Source organism: Octodon degus, unplaced genomic scaffold, assembly GCF_000260255.1.
Source record: "Octodon degus isolate 3935 unplaced genomic scaffold, OctDeg1.0 scaffold00127, whole genome shotgun sequence".
Lineage (NCBI taxonomy): Eukaryota > Metazoa > Chordata > Mammalia > Rodentia > Octodontidae > Octodon > Octodon degus.
This window is the reverse complement of record NW_004524703.1, coordinates 1,196,731-1,215,817: the sequence shown is the minus strand read 5'-3', so window position 1 is coordinate 1,215,817 and position 19,087 is coordinate 1,196,731. Positions and strand designations below refer to the sequence as shown.

General features: G+C 48.1%; 1 protein-coding gene across 1 annotated transcript in view; it reads right to left on the bottom strand.

Annotated features, from left to right (window-relative positions):
* Nucleotides 1-3,449: 3,449 nt before the first annotated feature.
* Capn9 (calpain 9) overlaps nucleotides 3,450-19,087 on the bottom strand; it is a 37,644-nt gene continuing 22,006 nt past the window's right edge. Inside the window, exons 12-20 of the mRNA XM_004640819.2 lie at nucleotides 17,613-17,649; nucleotides 15,710-15,790; nucleotides 12,842-12,899; nucleotides 11,706-11,770; nucleotides 11,207-11,275; nucleotides 10,818-10,896; nucleotides 8,958-9,074; nucleotides 6,886-6,944; nucleotides 3,450-4,484 (exon numbers count right to left, since the gene is read on the bottom strand). Of these exons, the coding sequence (XP_004640876.1) occupies nucleotides 4,458-4,484; nucleotides 6,886-6,944; nucleotides 8,958-9,074; nucleotides 10,818-10,896; nucleotides 11,207-11,275; nucleotides 11,706-11,770; nucleotides 12,842-12,899; nucleotides 15,710-15,790; nucleotides 17,613-17,649 (592 nt within the window). The 3' untranslated portion in view covers nucleotides 3,450-4,457. The remainder of the gene's footprint in view (nucleotides 4,485-6,885; nucleotides 6,945-8,957; nucleotides 9,075-10,817; nucleotides 10,897-11,206; nucleotides 11,276-11,705; nucleotides 11,771-12,841; nucleotides 12,900-15,709; nucleotides 15,791-17,612; nucleotides 17,650-19,087) is intronic.

Here is a 19,087-nt window from a genome sequence, read left to right as displayed (position 1 = left end):
AGCTCAGATTGTCAGAGTATTAAGTGAGCTACTTAATAAGCACAACTGATATTTCGAGTAACTAGGATGGAACCAGAAGGCATCTGGTTTTCTTAAAAAGTCCTACTTCTTGCCCACCTTGGATGAAGAATGTGGCAGGCCCCATCCCTTCCTTAAGTCACGTGGGCCTTTTAGATGCCATCACTCAATTTAGAGAGTTTTCCTTGAGTGATGTCCCCTCCAAGTCCAGGAGCATTGTCCTATTTTGAACATCCCTCCTGCAGGCAGGCACGGCGCCTCACGCACATTTCACTCCACCAAGCTGGTGTCTGTCATAAAAGATGGGAAATTACCAGCACATTGGCCTCTTAGCACCAGGCTCAGCTCACGCTGCACTTTGTTGAGTTGCTGCTGCCTGTGGCCCTAAATAGGAGCTCCCATCTCATAAAAGATGAATGAAAACAGTTATTCTTAAAATTAAGAAAAAATCCACATCATGGATTTCCTCTTGACTGATTTAACTAAAACCAGTTGCATGGGCAACATTTGAATGATACACTATTATCTATAGCCTCATCTCTCATTTGTCTTTGTCATTTCACAAGGCACACACTTTGTGCTGACAACTTATTGATATGCTATCAGTATCTTTTTTTTCTGTGGTGGGAATTGACCTCAGGACCTGTGCTTGCCAGGCAGGTGCTTGTGCCGCTGAGCCACATCTCTGGCCACTGTATGTTATCTATCTAGCATGACACACACCTGTTTTAAGAATACAATGGGGCCAAAGAGGAAAGTGATCTATGATGTAGAGTGTGCCTAAGGAGAGTCACACGGAGAGAAAACATTCCCTCAGGCTTTCACAGAGAGCACACTGGCCAAGCAATGGCCGTGACTCATCCACATGGCTGCACTGACAAAGGTTCTACAATCTGAGGTACAGGAGCTCAGGATAAATCCTGAGGGCATTTCACTGACCTTCTCAGACCAAAAAGCTACAACTCTTGTTGCATAGGTCCTGCTTTACCTTGGTCTTAACCATCCAGCAGAAAAGTACAAAAACGAAATATAAGAAGTAAAGCCATGCTGTTATGTTGAGCTGTAAGGGACTCAGGTCAACAATTTCTGACATTGCCAGTCAAGCGGAAGACCCAATACTATTACAGACTACTGGACTCTTTTAGAATATTTTACTGAGTTTACACACCTATAATATTCAAATAACGGAACTAAACAAAAAAGGGGATACAGATGAAAGTCCATTTTGTATCTGTGTATTCAAAGTGGTTGGGATAGATATATAGTTACATTCTGTTAATGAATAGAATGATTTGTTCTAATGGTTTTTGTAAATAAGATATCAAGTCCGCATCTTGGACAGCAATTAACCACTAAGAAGAATGTATGCAGTGTGTTAATTATTGAAACTGTCCTACCGATTTGATTTGAAACTGTCTCATTGCTATTTGTTTATCAATAAAATTATGGCAAAATAAAATAAAATAAAATTTTAAAAAAAGAATACAAATAACTGCTTCTGGGGGCTGGTGAGATGGCTCAGTGGTCTAAAGCACCTACTTAGAACAAGCTAAGCTAAGCAGAACACAGGGACCGCGGTTCAATCCCCAGCACCACATGCCAGCCAGGCCCGCCCCCTGGTGGGCTGAGCTGGCCACACACACACTAAATAAACAAATAAATAAATAAATATTAAAAAAAATAAACAAATAACTGCTTCTTAGTAGAGAATGGACTTGTGGTGGCAGCTCTGCAGCCTAGTCATGGGTTGTTTTTATCATGCCAAGAAGTCCCCTCGTCACACACTCCAGCCTCCGTGCCAGTTATCAATGAGCTGCTTTACTGATTCTATAGATTATCTCTACTCGCAGTCTTACATAAGCTGGATAAACATGTATCAGTAGTTCTCTTCTTTTTACTGTGAAATGATTCCATTTAAGGAGGTTTTTTTAATCCATACATTATTCAATGAGTGATTTTCAGTTATTGGCTTTTTAAGTAATAGTGCTCTGAATATTTATATTTAAGTCTTTGTATACTGTGTATGTAATTGTCTTTTTTTGCAGGGCAGAGAAATAGAAGTGGGATTGCTAATGTGTATGTCTCCTGTATAATGGTCAAAGGGCCCACCACACTGGATGTAGTGTGGCTGCCCTGTTTTGTGCTCTTCCAGCGAGGACAAGGCTTCCTGTTTCTGCACAGGCTCACCACTGTGCACTGTCAGTCCCCTCTCTGTGCCTCGGTATCTCATGATGGTTGCAGTATGGTTTGTGTGTGTGTCTCTAATTACTAATAATGCAAAGCATCTTTCCATGTGTTAGCTGTTTATATATTTTCTTTGGAGAAGTAACTGTTTAAATCTTTGCCATCTAAAATATTGAGTTTGTTTTCCTATTATGTCTAAGTTCTCATGTTTCCTGTATATAAGTCATTTACTAGACATACAATTTGTATAAATTTTCTCCAATCTGTGGCTTTTCTTTTCTTTTTTATGAGGGACACCTTTTGAAAAACAAACGTAAATATTTTAATTTCAGTGGAGTATAATCTACCAAAGTTTTCTTTTATGAATCATGGTTTTGAAGGTATATATAAGAAATATTTGCTTAATCCAAGGTCATAGACTTACTGTTTGGTGTTAGAATATTGATGGCTTTAGCTCCTACATTTTGGCATAATATATGATTATCATGTGTTTTGTCAGAAGTAACAGTCTAAGTCCTTTTTGTTTGTTTATGGCTATTGGACATCCAATTGTTCCAGCATCATTGCCTATAGTGTGTCCTCTTCTCCATTAAGTTAACTCAACATCTTTGTACATAATCAACTGACCATCAAAAGTAAGTTTATTTCTGGCTTATTCTGTTTATCTGTATGTTTTTTTCTCATGCTTAACCAAACTCTCTTGATTACAGTAAATTCTGAAACCAAGAAGTATTCTTGATTTTGTACATATCTACCTTTTGTCTTGCAGTTTTTTTTGGTCATATTTTAGCATTTTCTGCACATAGGCTCATGGTGCTTGTGAATAAAGACAGACTTCCTGTTTCTCTCCCAATCTGTTTGCATTTCATTGCTTTTCTTGCTTAATATAGTGAGCACTGATATCTTTACCTTTTCCCAATTTATTCACCATCTTTTACTTTAAATTTGATATCAGCTGTAGAATTTTCACAGAATCCCTTAACAAAGTCAAAAGTGTCTTTCTGCTCTTAGTTTTTAAAAAGTCTTAACCATGAATGGTGTCAGCTTTTTTGGCATCTTTTCTGCAATAAATTCAGATGGTCATGAGGTTTTCAATCCATTATGCATATGTTGTAATTATTGATTTTCGGATGTTAAACCAACCTTGCATTCCTGGGATGAATTCCATTTTGGGGCAGAATTTTCTATAAATGTTAGTAAAGTTGATTGATAGGCTTGCTCAAATCATCTCTTTTTATTGATTTTCTGTCTAGTTGTTCTCTTAATAATTCAAAGCAAAGCATTAAACTCAATAATTATTGTTTTGTGGTCTTTTCAATTATGTACAGTTTTGCTTCATAAGTTCTGAGGCTATGCTGTTGGGCACAAGCCTCCTTTGTTACGAGGAGGGCATAGAGTTTATCCCTAATTGTTCTCCAGTTTCCCTCCTTTGGGGGAAAGGACACACTGGGCTCCCCATTTTCTCTCTCCTTTGTTGCCAGGACACCAGTAAAGAAGTGAGACCTTACATTTTTTCAACCAAATGTCATTTTCCCAGCTCAGCAATATTTTTCTATTCCATGTTTGGGAGATATAATGAGGCTTCTTCTCACATGGTGGAGAGAAATAAAATCAGGTCTGACCAGATTCTGGTCTTCCTGAGAGGAAATAGCATAACACTTGGCTTTTCTGAATCAAAGGCTTTGGGCACAGAGACTATCTAGACTGACAGAAAAGGACGCAGACCTTTCCATGTCATTCCTTTCCTGTGAAGATGTTGAGATCACTGGGCTTCTCCATAACCAAACACATATGTGATGCAAAGTCCTCAGTTATGACCTCACACTCTATACTCTTGTCTCATCACACACACACACACACACACACACACACACACACACACATTTGTGAGAACACTGTATTATAAAGGAGGTCTGAGCACCATGGTGAATGCCACGTGGAAGCCAGGATTCTGGGAGCTAGAATGTTACATAATTATGAAAGGGAACAGGGAGGGCAAATGAGGGAGGGGACGCTGTTCATGTCTGGTCCACCATCTTAAGAGATGAATTTCACAAAGAATGATCTTTCACAAGGTCAAAAAATGAGGCTGAGTCTGTCCCATTCTTCAGATGAGGATGGAGAGGGAGGAGGGCTGGGGGAAGCAGGGAGATGCTTCTGGAGGAGCCTGACACAGTGCTCTTTCAGAGAAGTTCTGAGGTTCACGGTCCCAGAATCAAGACACAGCTAGAGAGGCTGTATTCCTTCCAGGCCACTCAAATATTCATTGTCAAGTTGATGAACTGGAAATAAAGAGACAGAGATAAGACTTACTCCTCCACATCCCTCCAGCATCAGAAATGGCCCCAGTTTGCTAACGACATGGAAACTCTGGCTATTTGATTATTTTGCCTGTGGACTTGGGCATCTGCCTCCACAAGAAGCCAAATTAAAAAAAAAAAAAGTAAGAACTCACTCTCAGCACTTTAAATTCCCTCAAGGTGCTTTACAATTCAGCTTACTTCAAACTCAGCTAGTGAGAGGGATGATAGAATGTGCTTTCTCCGTGTAGGGGGAGGGCCCCTTGCCGAGGTGCCTCTGTGGGGCAGTGTAGGGAGGCTTTCTTTTTGGTGAGGGGAGAGAGGTCACTCTGGCACAGCAGGGCTGTTTGAAGGAAGCAGAAGCCAGGCATGGGGGCTATGTAAGTGAGCTCCTAAGGACCTGTGTGGAGCTTCTCTCCTTCCCCACCATTTCCCCTCCATCCCCTCTCCTCCTCCCCTGCCCTCTCCTCCCCTCTCATCCCTTCTCCAAGTCCTCCCTGAGTCTCCTTCACACCAGGCTTGCAGATCACTGCATGATGACCCTGGAAGAATGGTTATGTGAGATGTTCTCTTCCCTCCCTTCCTTCTTTCCTGGGCAGGGCATGAGTAGCATCAAGGCATCGGAGACACAGGCGTTCTTGGAGCAGAGGGACTGCTGGTGCAGCAGCTCCACCCTGCACTGGCTCTCGTTGCTCCAGAGGCTCCTGCTGGGCTGTTTCTGGGCTTCCAGGGGACTTTCAATAGCACCAGCAATGGGAATGGCTCAGAGACTCTAATTCAGTTGGTTTGGGGCCTTGACTGGGGCATGGATTTGAACATCACCCATTTGAGGCTAATGGACAGCCATAGTTGGACAACAGGCTCAGAGGAAGATGCAGAGTTTGCTGTGGTGGGCAAGGCAGAAGCATGGCCCAGATCCCACCTGCAGGCATGGGTATTGGCAGGAACAATCGATCCTGATGGTGGACTGCTTCCTGCACACTTCAGGATCTCTAGGGCCTTTGGCCAATGTCACCCAGCTGCAAATTTCCCTTCCACCAGGGTCAAGAGCAGCTACACACTTTCCTTATGACAATTAGTGACAAGACCCAGCAACAAGCAAGACACAGAGGTGGGGCTCTGGTCCCTCATTTTCATGAGAAGACCATTTGAGGACATGAGTCTCTCTTTAGAATCCTGGGGTGCCTCTGGAAGCTGTGGATCAGAGGGTCATATTTACTGCAATGTTCTGAGTGCTAGAGCTGGAAGAGAACACTGGAGAAAAGAAAATATCCTGCTTCTATTCTTGGGAAAGTTACAATGTGGCCAGGGATCCAAGAGACAGGTGTGGAGAAACCAATAATGAGCCAACATAATAGATCATCCTTTTATGATATTATGAATCAATCTTTTGATGTAAGATCAATACCTCTATCTCTTTCTTCAGATAGTGAACTGAGGCACAGAGTTTATCAATTCAAATCAGAGCACAAGGGGTAAAGGAGGAGGGCTCCACATCTCAACACACTGGCAGTCTTGCAATAGTCACTGAAATGTTACCTGAGCCCCTGACTGGGCTTCTGAGGCTGGGGATGGGCCTGTGGTGGCCACGAGGCTGCAAAAGATGGGGAGGAGGCCCAGTAGACTGGATCACTATGGGCCAGTCAAAGAGACAGAAAGATGTGACAGAAAGACACAGGTTGAATGGAAAAGAGGGAAAGAAAAATTATGAAGACTTGAAGGACAGTGTCCTAAAGCTCCCATCTACCTTTGGGCAAGGAAAAATTGACCATAGATGTCATACTTCACATGGACAGGAGTCACAGGGTCTCTGGAAATGAGATTCCACTGTGGCAGGGCTGGGCAGGACACATACCCTGCATCCTAACCAGCTGCCTGGGCAAGGCCTAAGGCCTGATCCCAGGAGAGGGTCAACACGGAACCCCGAGTGCTCTCTGCATGCTGTGGAAACCCATCTGTACACACCCTCAGCCTGTCACCTTGGGAACTGCTCCTGCAATGGGCCAAAGACCCATTCTCAGAGTTTGGAGGTATATACACACACACACACACACACACACACACACACACATCATAGAAGCCACAAGATGACCTTTGTGAGGGTGAGTGAACAGATCTTGAGCTAGAAGGCAGGCAGAGGAGGTAGTCAATGGAAGAGAAGAATGTTCACACTTCTGTTCAAGACAGTCCATCTCCCTGGGCCTCAGTTTGCACCTTGGCACAATGGGGATCCTATTAGCACTTAGCAATGGATTTAATCACTGAGCCAAGTAAGCAACACCTCAGAAATATCAGCTACATTGCTGTCGCCCTGAGCTGAGTGCAGCCCTCACTGATGCTGAGTCCAGCAAGGCTCTTGGAGAAGCACCCGCAGTGGCCATACCTCATTTATGTTGAGGTGGATGAAGTCCTTGCTCTTCACACTGAGGGCCTGGAACACCCCTGTCGGGAGAGACAGGAAAAGCATCACCAAAGAGACCAGCCAGTTCAATGAGTATAAATCCATCTGTAGGGGTGTTGCTCCCTCTGGTGGGAACCAGGGATTCTGGGGCACAGCCTGAGGACCTGAGCAACAGAAGAGACTTCAATTCTCAGAGCAGGACTGTGGCCTTAGGAGTGGCAGCTCAGGCTGTCACTTACACTATGCCAGTAGCTGGCAAATTCCAGGATCTAAAACTTCCCTGACTTAATCCTTGGGAGTCCCAGATCTCCCATGCCAACCTCCCCATGGGAGGTGTTTGCAGATGCAAGGACAGGGTCTCTAAGATCTGTTACTAAATAATTGCTGAGGGAAGAATGTGTTGGAGGGAAAATTGTTGAGGCTTGGTGTGTAGTGTTGGACCCTCCTGGGAACTTTCATAAATCCTAATGGGTGTGGATGTGAAGTGTTGTATAAATTCTTACCCCTGAGTTATAATCTAATTGGTGTACCAGGTCAAATGTAACGTGGTTACCTCTGTGTGTGTGTGTGTGTGTGTGTGTGTGTGTGTGTGCGTGTGATGGAACCGAGGTCCTGGCACATGCCAGGCAGGTGCTCACCACTAAGCTACATCACCACAAATTTCAGGCTCCCTTAGGGTGACAGTTTGAGGCACTGGCATGAGGAACAGAGGAGGCTGGTATTCTCTGTATTTAAGTACAGGGTTGAAAATTTTAATGGTTGAAAGCTGAAATCTCACAGGAGCAAAGCTGTAGCCATGGTGAGTTTCCCGGCTGTTGCCAAAAGCCTGAGGGCTTCTTCCCTGACTTCTCCTCCACTGAAGACCAGCCAGAGCAGGGCCAGGAAAGAGCAGGCCTGAGGTGCTGAGGAAGCGGGGAGTCTAGCGGCACAGAGAGAAGCTACCAGGTCCCCAATTCCTTAGGTCTGCTCCAACCACCATGAGCCAAATGTCATCTTTGGGGTGAGCCTTTCAGGAATCACCTCTTCCTGGCTACCAGTCACCACCTAAAGAAGCTATGCCTTCTGGGGATTCCCAGGGCCTGCCTGCCTTTCTACCACTGCGGTGCTTGTTGACTGCTCACTAGGTACTGCTCCCCCCACCCTAGCTTTTCTATTAATGGCAACAAGTTCAAGCAAGTAATCACCCACCATGGCTGTCACCTGGGTGGAAGAGTATCCCATCATGAACCTGAGACTCTGAATTGAGGTCATCTACTGAGTAGATTTTAGCGAATGGGAGGCAGGCATAGATACACAACTGGAAAGGACATATGCAAAGCGGAACGTGGGGCTTGTTGTTCAAAACTCAAGACTTGCAAGATGGCAACACTGGAACATTTGACCCAGCACGAGGTGCTTGGGCCCTGGGTCCCTGGGTCACCCTGGCAGGCGAAAGCCTGGATACATCTGGCCTCTTTCACAGGGCATGAGTATCATACTGAGTGCAGCACGAAGATGGGCGCCCCCACGTGAGCCCTTCCCTTCCCGCATGACAATTTTGTTGGTTTACAGGGGAAGGGAGTGGGAACACCAAGACTCTTCACATCCTCTATGCTGTGATGGGTTTACCCCAAGAGGGGCCTTTTCCTCAGACAGGAGGCATGCTCCCATTCTTTGCAGAGACTGAATATGTGAAGAACAGGGTCAGAAGATGCACACTGTGGGAAGACACCTCTGTCCTCAGCCAACCCCACAGATCGTGGTGGCCCTCTACGTCTGTCTTTGGTGTGTTTTGCCAGTTCCCCCACCCAACTCTGTAGATTGAACCCAGGGCCCATGCCCTGAGTTATGTCCCTAGTCTTTTCTTTCTTCTTCTTCTTCTTCTTTTTTTTTCTTTTTAATTTTTTGAGGCAGTTTCACTAAGTTTCCCAGCATGGATTGGAACTTTGATCTTTCTGTCTCAGCCTCCCAGAGTGCTGGAATTTCAGGTATGTGTCACCACGCCCACCTCAAGTTTTATCTTCCATGCTCCAGAAGCATGAGGGAACATGCCCTGAGGTGCCCCCAACACTCACGGGTCGCGTTCTCTAGCCGCACCAGGCAGTTGAGGAAGTCATCGAAGTCCATCTGGAGCTCCTCATCTGCGTACCTGAGAACAACCAGCTGCAGGAGGTGGCTGCTCAGCTGGAAGCCTGCGGAGGGACAGGAGCCTGGGAGTTGCTGGGTTGGTCTATGAATCCACCAGCCAGGACACCCAGGTGGCCCACGGTGAACTGTCAAAAGGGCCAATATCTGCTCCACAGAGCCGAGATTCCCAGTCTAGGGGCCCTGCCCTGGCCTAGATGTGGGTGGGGTACGTCTCTGAGCACTGGGGGAGCCATCTGAATTTGACGTGTCTAAGGAGCCCATAGCGTTGGTTTTGCTGTCAACATCACTCCTGTGGCCCGGCCCAGCTGGCTTTCCAGGAAGGCGTCCTGACCCCACGCTGGTTCTGCAGCAGCTCCCCCTGCCGGCACCTGCCCAGAACACTCTCAGGCAGAGCACGGAGGTGTGTAAAAATGGCTTAGGGGCATTTCAACCTAGAAAATGTCTTGGAGAGGCGCTGTAGCCCACACAAAGACACTGTGCGGTGTCTTCTGCCTGGCCCCTTCCTGCCTGGCACCATGGAGGGTGGCACCAAGCTGCACCCAGGAGCCACTGGAGCTCCTGTACTGCCCTGGCTGTAGGCTGTGTGTGGCTTCCTTTCTCTGCCTTCAGTGTCTCACCCATCAGATATGGGGCTAGACACAGAAGAATTCCCTCCAGATCCAATGTTGAGGGCTTGATTTCTAGCCACATGCTACTCCATTTTGTTTTTCAGGTTCTGGGGACAGAACCCATGCTAGGCAGGCACTTACCACCAAGGTGCTGCCCACCCCCTAGCTGCTAAAGTGCTCTTGGGAGTTATGTTCCTTCTCTCTCCCATGCCAGCCCTTGTGCTCAACCCATGTGCTCACAGGATTGTCCAAAGTCTACACTGGGCCTTCTTGCCTCTACTTACAGAGTCCATCCAGAGGAGGGGGCTCGTTAGCCCTAGAGCAGTTTCTAAAGCCTATGAACTGGTACTGGCTACGGCTATTCCAGGATCTGGGTGTTTCCCTCCATGGACTTAGGGGTAGGGAATCTCCCACTTCAAGTTAGGATTGAAAGTTTGGCCACATTTCTTCTCATTGAGAGTTCCTTCAGCCCATGCTCAGTTCCTCCTGCTCTGGAGAATCAGACACCTCCTCAGCTGTGACATTCTCCCCATCAGACTGTGACCTGGGTGTGTTCCAGATGTCTAGTGCCCTGGAGCAGATGGTTAAAAGCGGTAGCGGCCCTTGTCTATAAAGTGCATTGGATTCAGGGTGCAGAGGACTCCTCGAGACCAGCCTGCAAGGCAGTGACTTCGGGTGGTGGAAACGCCACTGGTAGCCCGTACCTAGCTATCAATGAAGGCAGCTGGTTTAGATTCAGAGTCTATTGCTGGCACGGCTGGCAACAGGCCACAGGTGGTAGGTGGGGGGTGCTTGGTTGCCCAGCCGTAGGTAGGCACGCTCTGTGCCTGTGGTGCTAATGACCACCACAGAGTAGCGTGTGGAGGTTTGGAAGCACTGCGCTGAGCCACGAAGGCGTCACATTTCACTGTACTGGCTGGAAAACTTGGCCCCTGGCCCAGAGGCCTGTGGGGCAGGACAAGTTCATTCATAGAGGACATTCCTGCTGATGGACATAATGGTTTAAAATAAGGACGTGGCATGAGCAAGGGAGTTCTGGGGACTGTGACCTTAGGAAGTGTGAGTGCCACTCAGAGGCTCACCTTTCAGAGGCGTAAGCCCTGTGCCTACCTGCCACCTGCTAGGGTGGCAGCGAAGGGCCCCCAGCAGGCAGTCCCACCACCTCAGGTTTTCCTTTACCTGCGGCTTTTAGTGCTGTCCGAAGCTCATAGGAGGACATAGTGCCAGACCTGTCCACATCAAATTGGAGGAACAGGTTCTGGGGGGAGAGTGAGGCAGTGAGGCGAGTGTCACAGATGACAGTAATTGGCTGGCAGCTGCCCAGAAGAACCCCATCCCACCCCCAGGCTACAGAGGCGAGGTCAGGCTATCTCTGTGTCTCTGACTCTAGCCACATTTTCATGCATACCAGGCTAGCATGCTGCCACTGAGGCACACTCTAGCCAGGGTCTGTTTTATGTTAAGCATCAGGATTCCCCTTGCCATGCCCAGTACCACCCTTAGCCTCTGCCTCCCTTACTGCACTCCCCCCCCCCCCCGGACTTGGCTGTCTGCTCAAAGTCACATACAGTCCACTGCTTCAGCTTGCCCCAGAATATCCGGAATTCACTGAAGTCCAGCTTCCCATTGCCTCTAGTCTGGCCACATGAGTTAAGGGAACAGCCAAAGCTTGTTGTGGGACCGTAGGTCTGGTAATGTGAGTGTTGGGGGTTGATGTCAGGTCTGGAGGCCCAGGAGCTGTACAGATCCAAACAGTGACTTTAATGACTGGATCATGCATCTCTGATGAGGGGAATTGGAAGAGTGGGCTGGGGAGGGCCCCCCTGAAGGTTTGCAAAATACTCAAGCAGGGCATTCATTTTACTGGGTGGGGTCCCAAGTCCCTTTGGATCCTTTGTCCCCACTGGATGGTCATGGACTGTGTTCTGAGCCTGATCTAGCACCAGGAGATCCTAGCATCTGGGTCTTTCCTGGGAAGGCTTCCTATTGGCTGAGCATGTGCCGTCCTCAGTATGTGTGCAAACACAAACTCCTGACCTCCAGAGGGTAAGCTGTTTGGAAGGATACATCCATCAGAGAAATGATGTTCTTGCAGGAGATCAGGCTTAGTTTCTTGAACTTGAAGTCCTTTTCTGGAATCACACATGCAAACAGAATTCAGTGGACCCGGTAAGACAGACTTATGTGCCCTTCTGCTGAGAACCCCAATGTGTGGCTAGATCTGGGGTCACAGAGTTATAAAGTGGACCTTCTCTTATGATGCTGTTGGAAAGAGTAGTTGACGTGGCTTCTCAGAAGGGAAATGTACAGCGACAGAAGACCTAGAAATGTGTCTGCTAGGCTGGATTATAGCTCAGAGTTAGAGAGTTTCCCTGGCACAGATAAGGCCCTGGGTTCAATGCCTAGCCCTGAGACAAACACAAAGCCCTACGAAAACAGACAAACAAAACAAAAAAGCAGAGAAACGGATGCAAAGAGTACTAACATATCCATTCATTGTAATTCTTAGAATCCCAAGCAAAAAACTACATAAGACTTTTTTTTTTTTTTTTTTGAACCGGGGATTGAACTCAGGCCCTTGCACTTGCCAGGCAAGTGCTTATTCTACTGAGCTATCTCCCCAGCTGCCCCTTTTAAAATTTATTTCTTTATTTATTTATTTGGTACACGGCATGTGGTGCTGGCGATTGAACCCGGGTACATAAGATTTCTGTTATAAGGTTACTAATGGCAAAATTTAGAAATAGTATAAATGACCAATGCAAGAGTATTACCAGTAAATTAGTCCACATAATGTGGGTGTGTGTATGTGTGCATTACTAGGAGTTTAACCTAGGGTAACTCAGATTTACATTGAACTATATCTTCAACTTTATTTTATTCTGTTTTTTAAAAATATTTGAGACAGGATCGCTCTAAGTTGCCTAGGCTAGGCTCAAACTTGGGATCCTCCTGCCTCAGCCCCCCAGAATGCCGGGATTACAAGCATAAGGCACAAAGCACAGCTCAAATTGTATAACTTACAATTGGGAAATCAACAAGGTCAACAACGTCAACAACAATCAACAATGCTTGTAAAGTGCCTCTAAAATCAGCCCATGTCCTGGGGAAAGGCAAGGGGGCTGGGGATCTGGAGGGACGCAGCCTGTGACGACTTGTTCCCGCCATGGGAGCCCTGGGTCCCTGATGGGTATAGCACTTACTCTTTTGCAACACAGCATCCAAAACATATTCCAGCTCCTCTGCAGTCACCTCCATATCCTGTGGAAGTGGAGACAAGAGCTCCTTAGAGCCCTAGTACCTGCTGGGGAGTTTCTATTAGTCCTAAGCGTGTGGCTCAGGTGACAGATAAGTTCTGAGGCCCAGCCGCAGGCAGTTGTGCCCATCTCCCCGTGGCTGCTGGCTTTTTGGGGAGGCCTGGCCAACACTACAAAGGCTCTGGCAGGAGGCGTGGTGACCAGCTTTCCTGCAGAGGAGAAGTACTCTGAGAATAGCTCCTGGTGCTCCCAGAGGACTTAAAATGCCAAGGAAATTTGGCAGGGCTGGTGTGAGTCTCTTCTCCTTTCCTCGGAAGCACCACCTAGACAGCTCAAAAGAAATCCCACTTCTGGGGCTTGTCTCAGGGAGCATTAAGTTGGAAGATCCTGAAATAGGGCTCATTGATGATTTTTAAAATACTTAAGGGGTGAGTTTCAACACCATCAATCCAAGCAGTATAGTAAACCTTGCACCCTGCAGCAAATCCTGTTGGAAGCAGTCTTGGGTTGTACCCCAGACTTTCAGGAGTATAGCCAGCAGTTTTTTGCAGTTGCCCAGGTGGTTTTCATGCTCAAGAGAATGTGGGTAGTCCTGCCTTAAGTTCATTTGTCCAAGGCTTGAGCCCAAACTGTGGGACACAACACCTGGGGGTTATTTTCTTTTGTGCCAGGAGTTCTGCCCCTGAAGTCCCTAGGCCTGAGGGCTGAAGGTTTGGCCCTGGTAAGAGAGTGAGGCTGGCCAGGAGTGGCGGTGCACACCTGTAATCCCAGTACTCTGAGAGGCTGAGGTGGGAAGATTACAAATTTGAATCCAGCCTGGGTGGTGTAGCAAGATTCTATCTCAAAATAAAAAAGGGCTGAAATACAGCTCAGTGCAAAGGCCCTTGGTTCAGTGCCTAGTACTGTAAAATGAAAAAGCAGAGCCAGGGATTTAGCTCTGTGGTACAGCACCTGCTGGCAAGTGTGAGGTTCTGAGTTCAATTTCCAGTACCATGCTTCCCCAAAAGAAAAAGCAGAAAGGTATGGATGCAGCCAGCCTATGTCCCCATTGAATGAGGGGAGGTAGGGCCATGTGCAAGGTCATCCTGAGACTCTTGCAGGAGGAAGCCCATGGCAGGGGACTTGCTCCTTGTTAAAGAAGGTTGAATGACTCCTGTCTCCAGTCCCCTCCAAACCCTGGATCTATATCCTGGCACCTTCAGTGCCTGCCCCATATACTTCCTATGTGATAAGTTCTGGTCTTTGTAGAAATTGCTGAATTATGGTGGTCATCTACTATGGCTGAAACCCTTAAAACAACAGCTTATCTTCCCAGAGACCACCTCTGCTGTTCTTCTCCAACTCAGCCCAGGGTGCAGTTTCCTTTCACCTTTCCCACCACCTCAGGGAAGAACCCAATCAGCTCCTCAGGTATTTCCAAACACCCCCCCAAGCCCCACCCCTGGAAAAACACCATAAAAGCCTCAACTATTTTTTTTTTTTTTTTTTTTTTTAAGAACCAGGGATTGAACTCAGGCCCTTGTGCTTGCCAAGGAAGCGCTTATTCCACTGAGCCCTCTCCTCGGCCCCACCCAGCTTTCTTTGTCTCAGGCCAGAGGATCTACCTGACCCATCTGCCCTCGATTTTCTCTGTGTTTTTGGAGTTAATAAAGGCTTCTATCTTTCCTATCTCTTTACTGAACCTCTGAAAAACCTATCACTGTGAAACTCAGAGCCCATGAAGCTGGCTCTGACCTTGACACCTCCAGCCCCAGCCTTCTCCAGCATTCTCCAATCACCTGACCACGGGGTTCTGTTCCTTGTCCTCCTGCCCCCACTGCGACCTGCTCTGGACTGCTGGGAGAGGTGGTCACTGTCCTGCTGTGGTAAAGCTGGGCACACAGCCTCTTCTTCAGCCCAGAATGTGGCCCCAGGCCCCTGCCCTGCTTGCTCATTGCAGGCCCCCTGGAGTCAGATGCCCCCGGGCGTAGCGTCCGCCTCCCCGGCAGCACGCGACTCAGCTATGTGAGTCACTCCAGCCGTTCCTTTTCCAGTGGCCACTCAGTGGGGCAGCGCCTGGCAGGGTGGGGAGACCTGAGCATGTGAAGCTTCATTCAGCTCTCCAGGGGTGCCAGGTCCCAACAAGGGTGAGTCATGGAGAGGTAAGAATGGGCTGGGGCTGAGGATAAGGAATAGGGCCAGGGGTTCTGCTCTTCCTCAGTGGCCTATGTCTGACCCTGAGCACTCGCTGTCCCAGACTCCTTCTAGGGTACCAAGTTTATAGTGGAATGGGGCCTCTTTGAGCTTCACAGAGTGAGTAAGAGGGCGTGTGTGTGTGTGCGTGTGTGTGTTACTGGGGATTGATCCCAGGCCTTCACCCTGAGCCACAACTCTAGCTTTTTTTCTGTATTCACTTTAAGGCAGGGCCTTGCTAAGTTGGCCAGGCTAGTCTCACTGCAGTCCTCCTGCCTCAGCCTCCCAGAGTGTTGCCACTACAGGCTTGTGCCACCACACCTGGTGAGAAGGTGCCTTGATGGCAGTGATGTCTGGGCAGAGCTGAGAGGGTCTATTTTGTCAAGATTGTCCCTGATCTCCCTTAGGAAACTTCTGGGTAGCTCTGGGGTACTGCCGGCTTGATGGCTCTGTCACAGAGGTGTAGTGGTATGAGGTGCTATGGGCAAGCTGGTATTCGGGCCTCTGAGACCAGGCCCAACGTCACTGCGCCATAAGCCCCACCAGACACTGGGAAGGCACTGCCGACAGACCCCATGAGCACAGTGCCCTGCTGGGGAGCCAGGCAGCCCTGAGCGGGGGAGACCAAGGCAGGTAGCTTACCTCACCAGCGATGTGCTGGAACAGGGCCCGGAACTGCTGCTCCTCCTCTGTCTCCTGCTCAGGGAGAGTTGGCTGCAGGGGCTGAAATGTAACAAAGAACCACAAGAGAACTGACATTTGCTTCCCCAGGGGGGCTGCCCCAGAAGAGCTGGAGCTTGCCCAGATACATGTCAATCCAGGGTGGGAAGCAGAGTCTGGAGGCTGTGGGAGGCTCTTCAGAACCAGATCCTGAAGGACCGGTCGGTTGAACTCACAGATGTCAAGGGGCTCACTGTCCTCAAGCTGGGTCTAAAGGCCTAACAGGCTTTTTGTCAGTGGCTTATGAGTCGGGCAGTTTCCCATCTGTAAACACAGCCTCGTGGTTGGGCTAGCAGAACAGTCAGGTTTTAAAGATTGCTTGAGCAGGTTCAGAAGCAGCATGATGTGAAAATGGATCGGTAGTGAATTTGATTCTCAGTATATGTAAAAAAGAAAAAAAGAAAAAGAAAAAAGAAAGAAAGAAAGAAAGAAAGAAAGAAAATGGATTGGTAGACCAGACATGGAAGTGGAGCCCTGAAATCCCAGCACTCTGGGAGGCTGAGGCAGGAAGAGCTCAAGTTGTAACTCAGTCTAGACAATTCAATGAGACACTGTCTCAAACTTTAAATAAATAAATAAATAAATAATAAATAAATAAAGGGCAGGGGATGTAGCCCAGTGCAAAGGCCCCAGAGTCAATCTCCAGGATCATTAAAGAAAGAAGGAGAGCAACGTGATTGGTTAGCTCCAGGAACTGCTATAGACTTTACTTATGGATGGTATAGGAGAGGGTCTTCTCCCCTCCTGGTTACAGCTGGCCTGCACAGTCTGGCTGTCATCTCTCTCCTGGTATTTCCAAAGGTAGATGAGCAGCTTGGTCTTGAAGTGGTGACATGAACGTCAGTATGAGCCACCCTATTTCAGTTGCTCTATTGGGACCAGGGCAGGGGCTCTGTGCCAACTAGCAGCTCCCATCAGTTCCCGTTGGCATGGAAGGGGGTAAAGGAAGCAGGACCTGACTACTGGCTGGCTAGGGGCTGTCACGCTGTTACTGCCCTGTCCTCTGTTGGTCACACAGTGGACCCTCGGAAGGCGGGAATCTGTCTAGGGCAGGCACTGCCAGGAGACAATGCACATCTGAAGAGGCTTTGGTTTCCCTGTTTATTGGTGCTGACGGGTGCTGGCCTCTGAGCCTCCTGAAGGTCTCGCAGCCCGGGATGAAGAGAACCTAGCCTCGCTGCTCCAAAGCGCACATGGTACAGGGAGAGTCCCTGGAACTCATGGCAAAGAATCTACCTGCCTCATCCCTTTCCTTCTGTTGATTTTTTTTAAAAAAATGAAATACATTTTAAAGTGCTTTTTAAAAAATGTATTTGTTATATTATACTCACTATGCGCCTCAGATTTGTAGTGATCCTTCTGTTTTCAGCTTCCCCAGCGCTAGGATTACAGGCATGCACCACCATGCCCAGACTTGGTCCCCTGCTCAGCGTGCCCAGGGATGGGGCCAGTGTGGCATGGGGCACTGGGGATTAAACCCTGGTCCCTGCACTTGCCTAAGCAGGTGCTCAGTTTGCTGAGCCACCTTGCTGGCCCTTTTAAAGTGATTTTGTTTCCTGAACAAGTAGCAGACACTGTCAGATGGATTCAGAGGCCCAGAGGCAGAGGCAGAGACATGCAGAACTTTATGCAGACGCCTACCTTAGCCCTGCTGTGGCCTGTAGGTTACGCATGGACCTTCGAATGCAGGGCAGGAACCACAGCTGCGAACCCAAGCACACACACTATTTCCTAACCTTGAGCTTTGAGGGGCACCATGGTCAGGAGAGAGAGTTCCAAGGCCCTTGTCCACATCCCATTCCCCCCACAGGGGCAGAAGACTCACCTCTGGAAGGTGGATGTCCACATCTCCGTCCAGGTCCCTGCAGGGCAGAGAACACACCTCCTCAGTGGTGGAGTGGCTTGTCACCCAGACTCCAGCCGTGGCAGCCTCTGCCAAGTGGGAGCCCTGCTTGTTCAATGCCCCTCACCTTTCAAGGGATTTGTACACCCAGGCCTTCACATTTGCCCCAACAAGCACTGCTTACCTTGGGGGGGTGTTTGCAGACCCCCATACCCTGACACCTGCCCCAGCTACTCAGACCCTGGCTGGCACGTCAGCAAAAGGGAGATGGGGGCAGCCCTCTTCCAGCAGCGGCCTGCAAATCCTAGACTTCTGGAGACCAGCAGATGCATCCTGTTTTCCCTATGCATGTTAGCAAGGCCACTGCTGAAGGGAGGTGTGGAGCAGAGGGCCTCCAAGGAACCACAGGCAGGCTCATTTCACCCCCACACATCTCATCAAGGCATCCCCAGGGGAGATGCGTGGGCCTCAGATGTCTCAATCCACCCAGACTTTATGATGGGGCAGGGAGGGCTTAAAAAAAGTAGAGTCCACAGAGTCAGGACTAATGCCAAAACCAAAACCAAACACAAACACAAAAACCTTGAAGCTGCAAGATGCACACTTTGTCACCCACAGAGGTGACCAGGTTGTATGCTCATGTTTGGGGAAGAGAAAAATGATGGAAACTATAAATTTTTTGTTCTCATATGTAGGGGAGTCTCAGTGTTTTGATAGCAGTAATATTAGGAGGTAGACTTCAGCTTTTGTTGACAATAAAAACATCTGGAAGAATGTCATTTTATAGGTTAAAACCCGATGCATTCCTAAAGAAAAAAATGAAAAAGTCAAAGGAAGTACAAAAACCAAAACAGATAAATAAAAAAAATGCAAAACACAAAAAAAAACCCAACACATGAAGACTAAGCCAGGTAGTTCTCCCACATCTCATCTCTGTGCACACAGCAGATTCCTTCTAAAATTCTCTAACGGAGTTACAAAGTTAACGACTTTACCATATCTGTTTAGCTGAGAGAAAGAACCAGGCCCTTGTCATCAGTGTGGCCAGGCTTTGGGGCGAAGCCCTTCTGTGTGCAGCACCTACCATCTGCTCACCAAGCAGCGGGAAACCAGGGTAGGCTGTGTGTCACCACTGGGTCTCTCTTACCAATACCGTGTGGTTGTTCTGCTTTGGGCTTTGCCTAGCAAAACTACAGAAACCAGTCCTGGCCATTGTCTGCAGTCTTTAGAATAGCTTCTTTGAGTAAAGAAACAAATTTTTGTCTTGAATTATTTCTCCTCTGTCACAGAGTAACCAATGTTGAAAGGAAGCGGTGGGAAATCTTTCACAGAAGAGATAGCCAGATATGGCAGAGCACGCCCGCAAGCTCAGCCTTTCGGAGGCTGAGGCAGGAGGATTGCTGCCAGTTTGAGACCAGCCTGAGTTACAGGGTGAGATCTTGTTTCAGAAAAAAAAA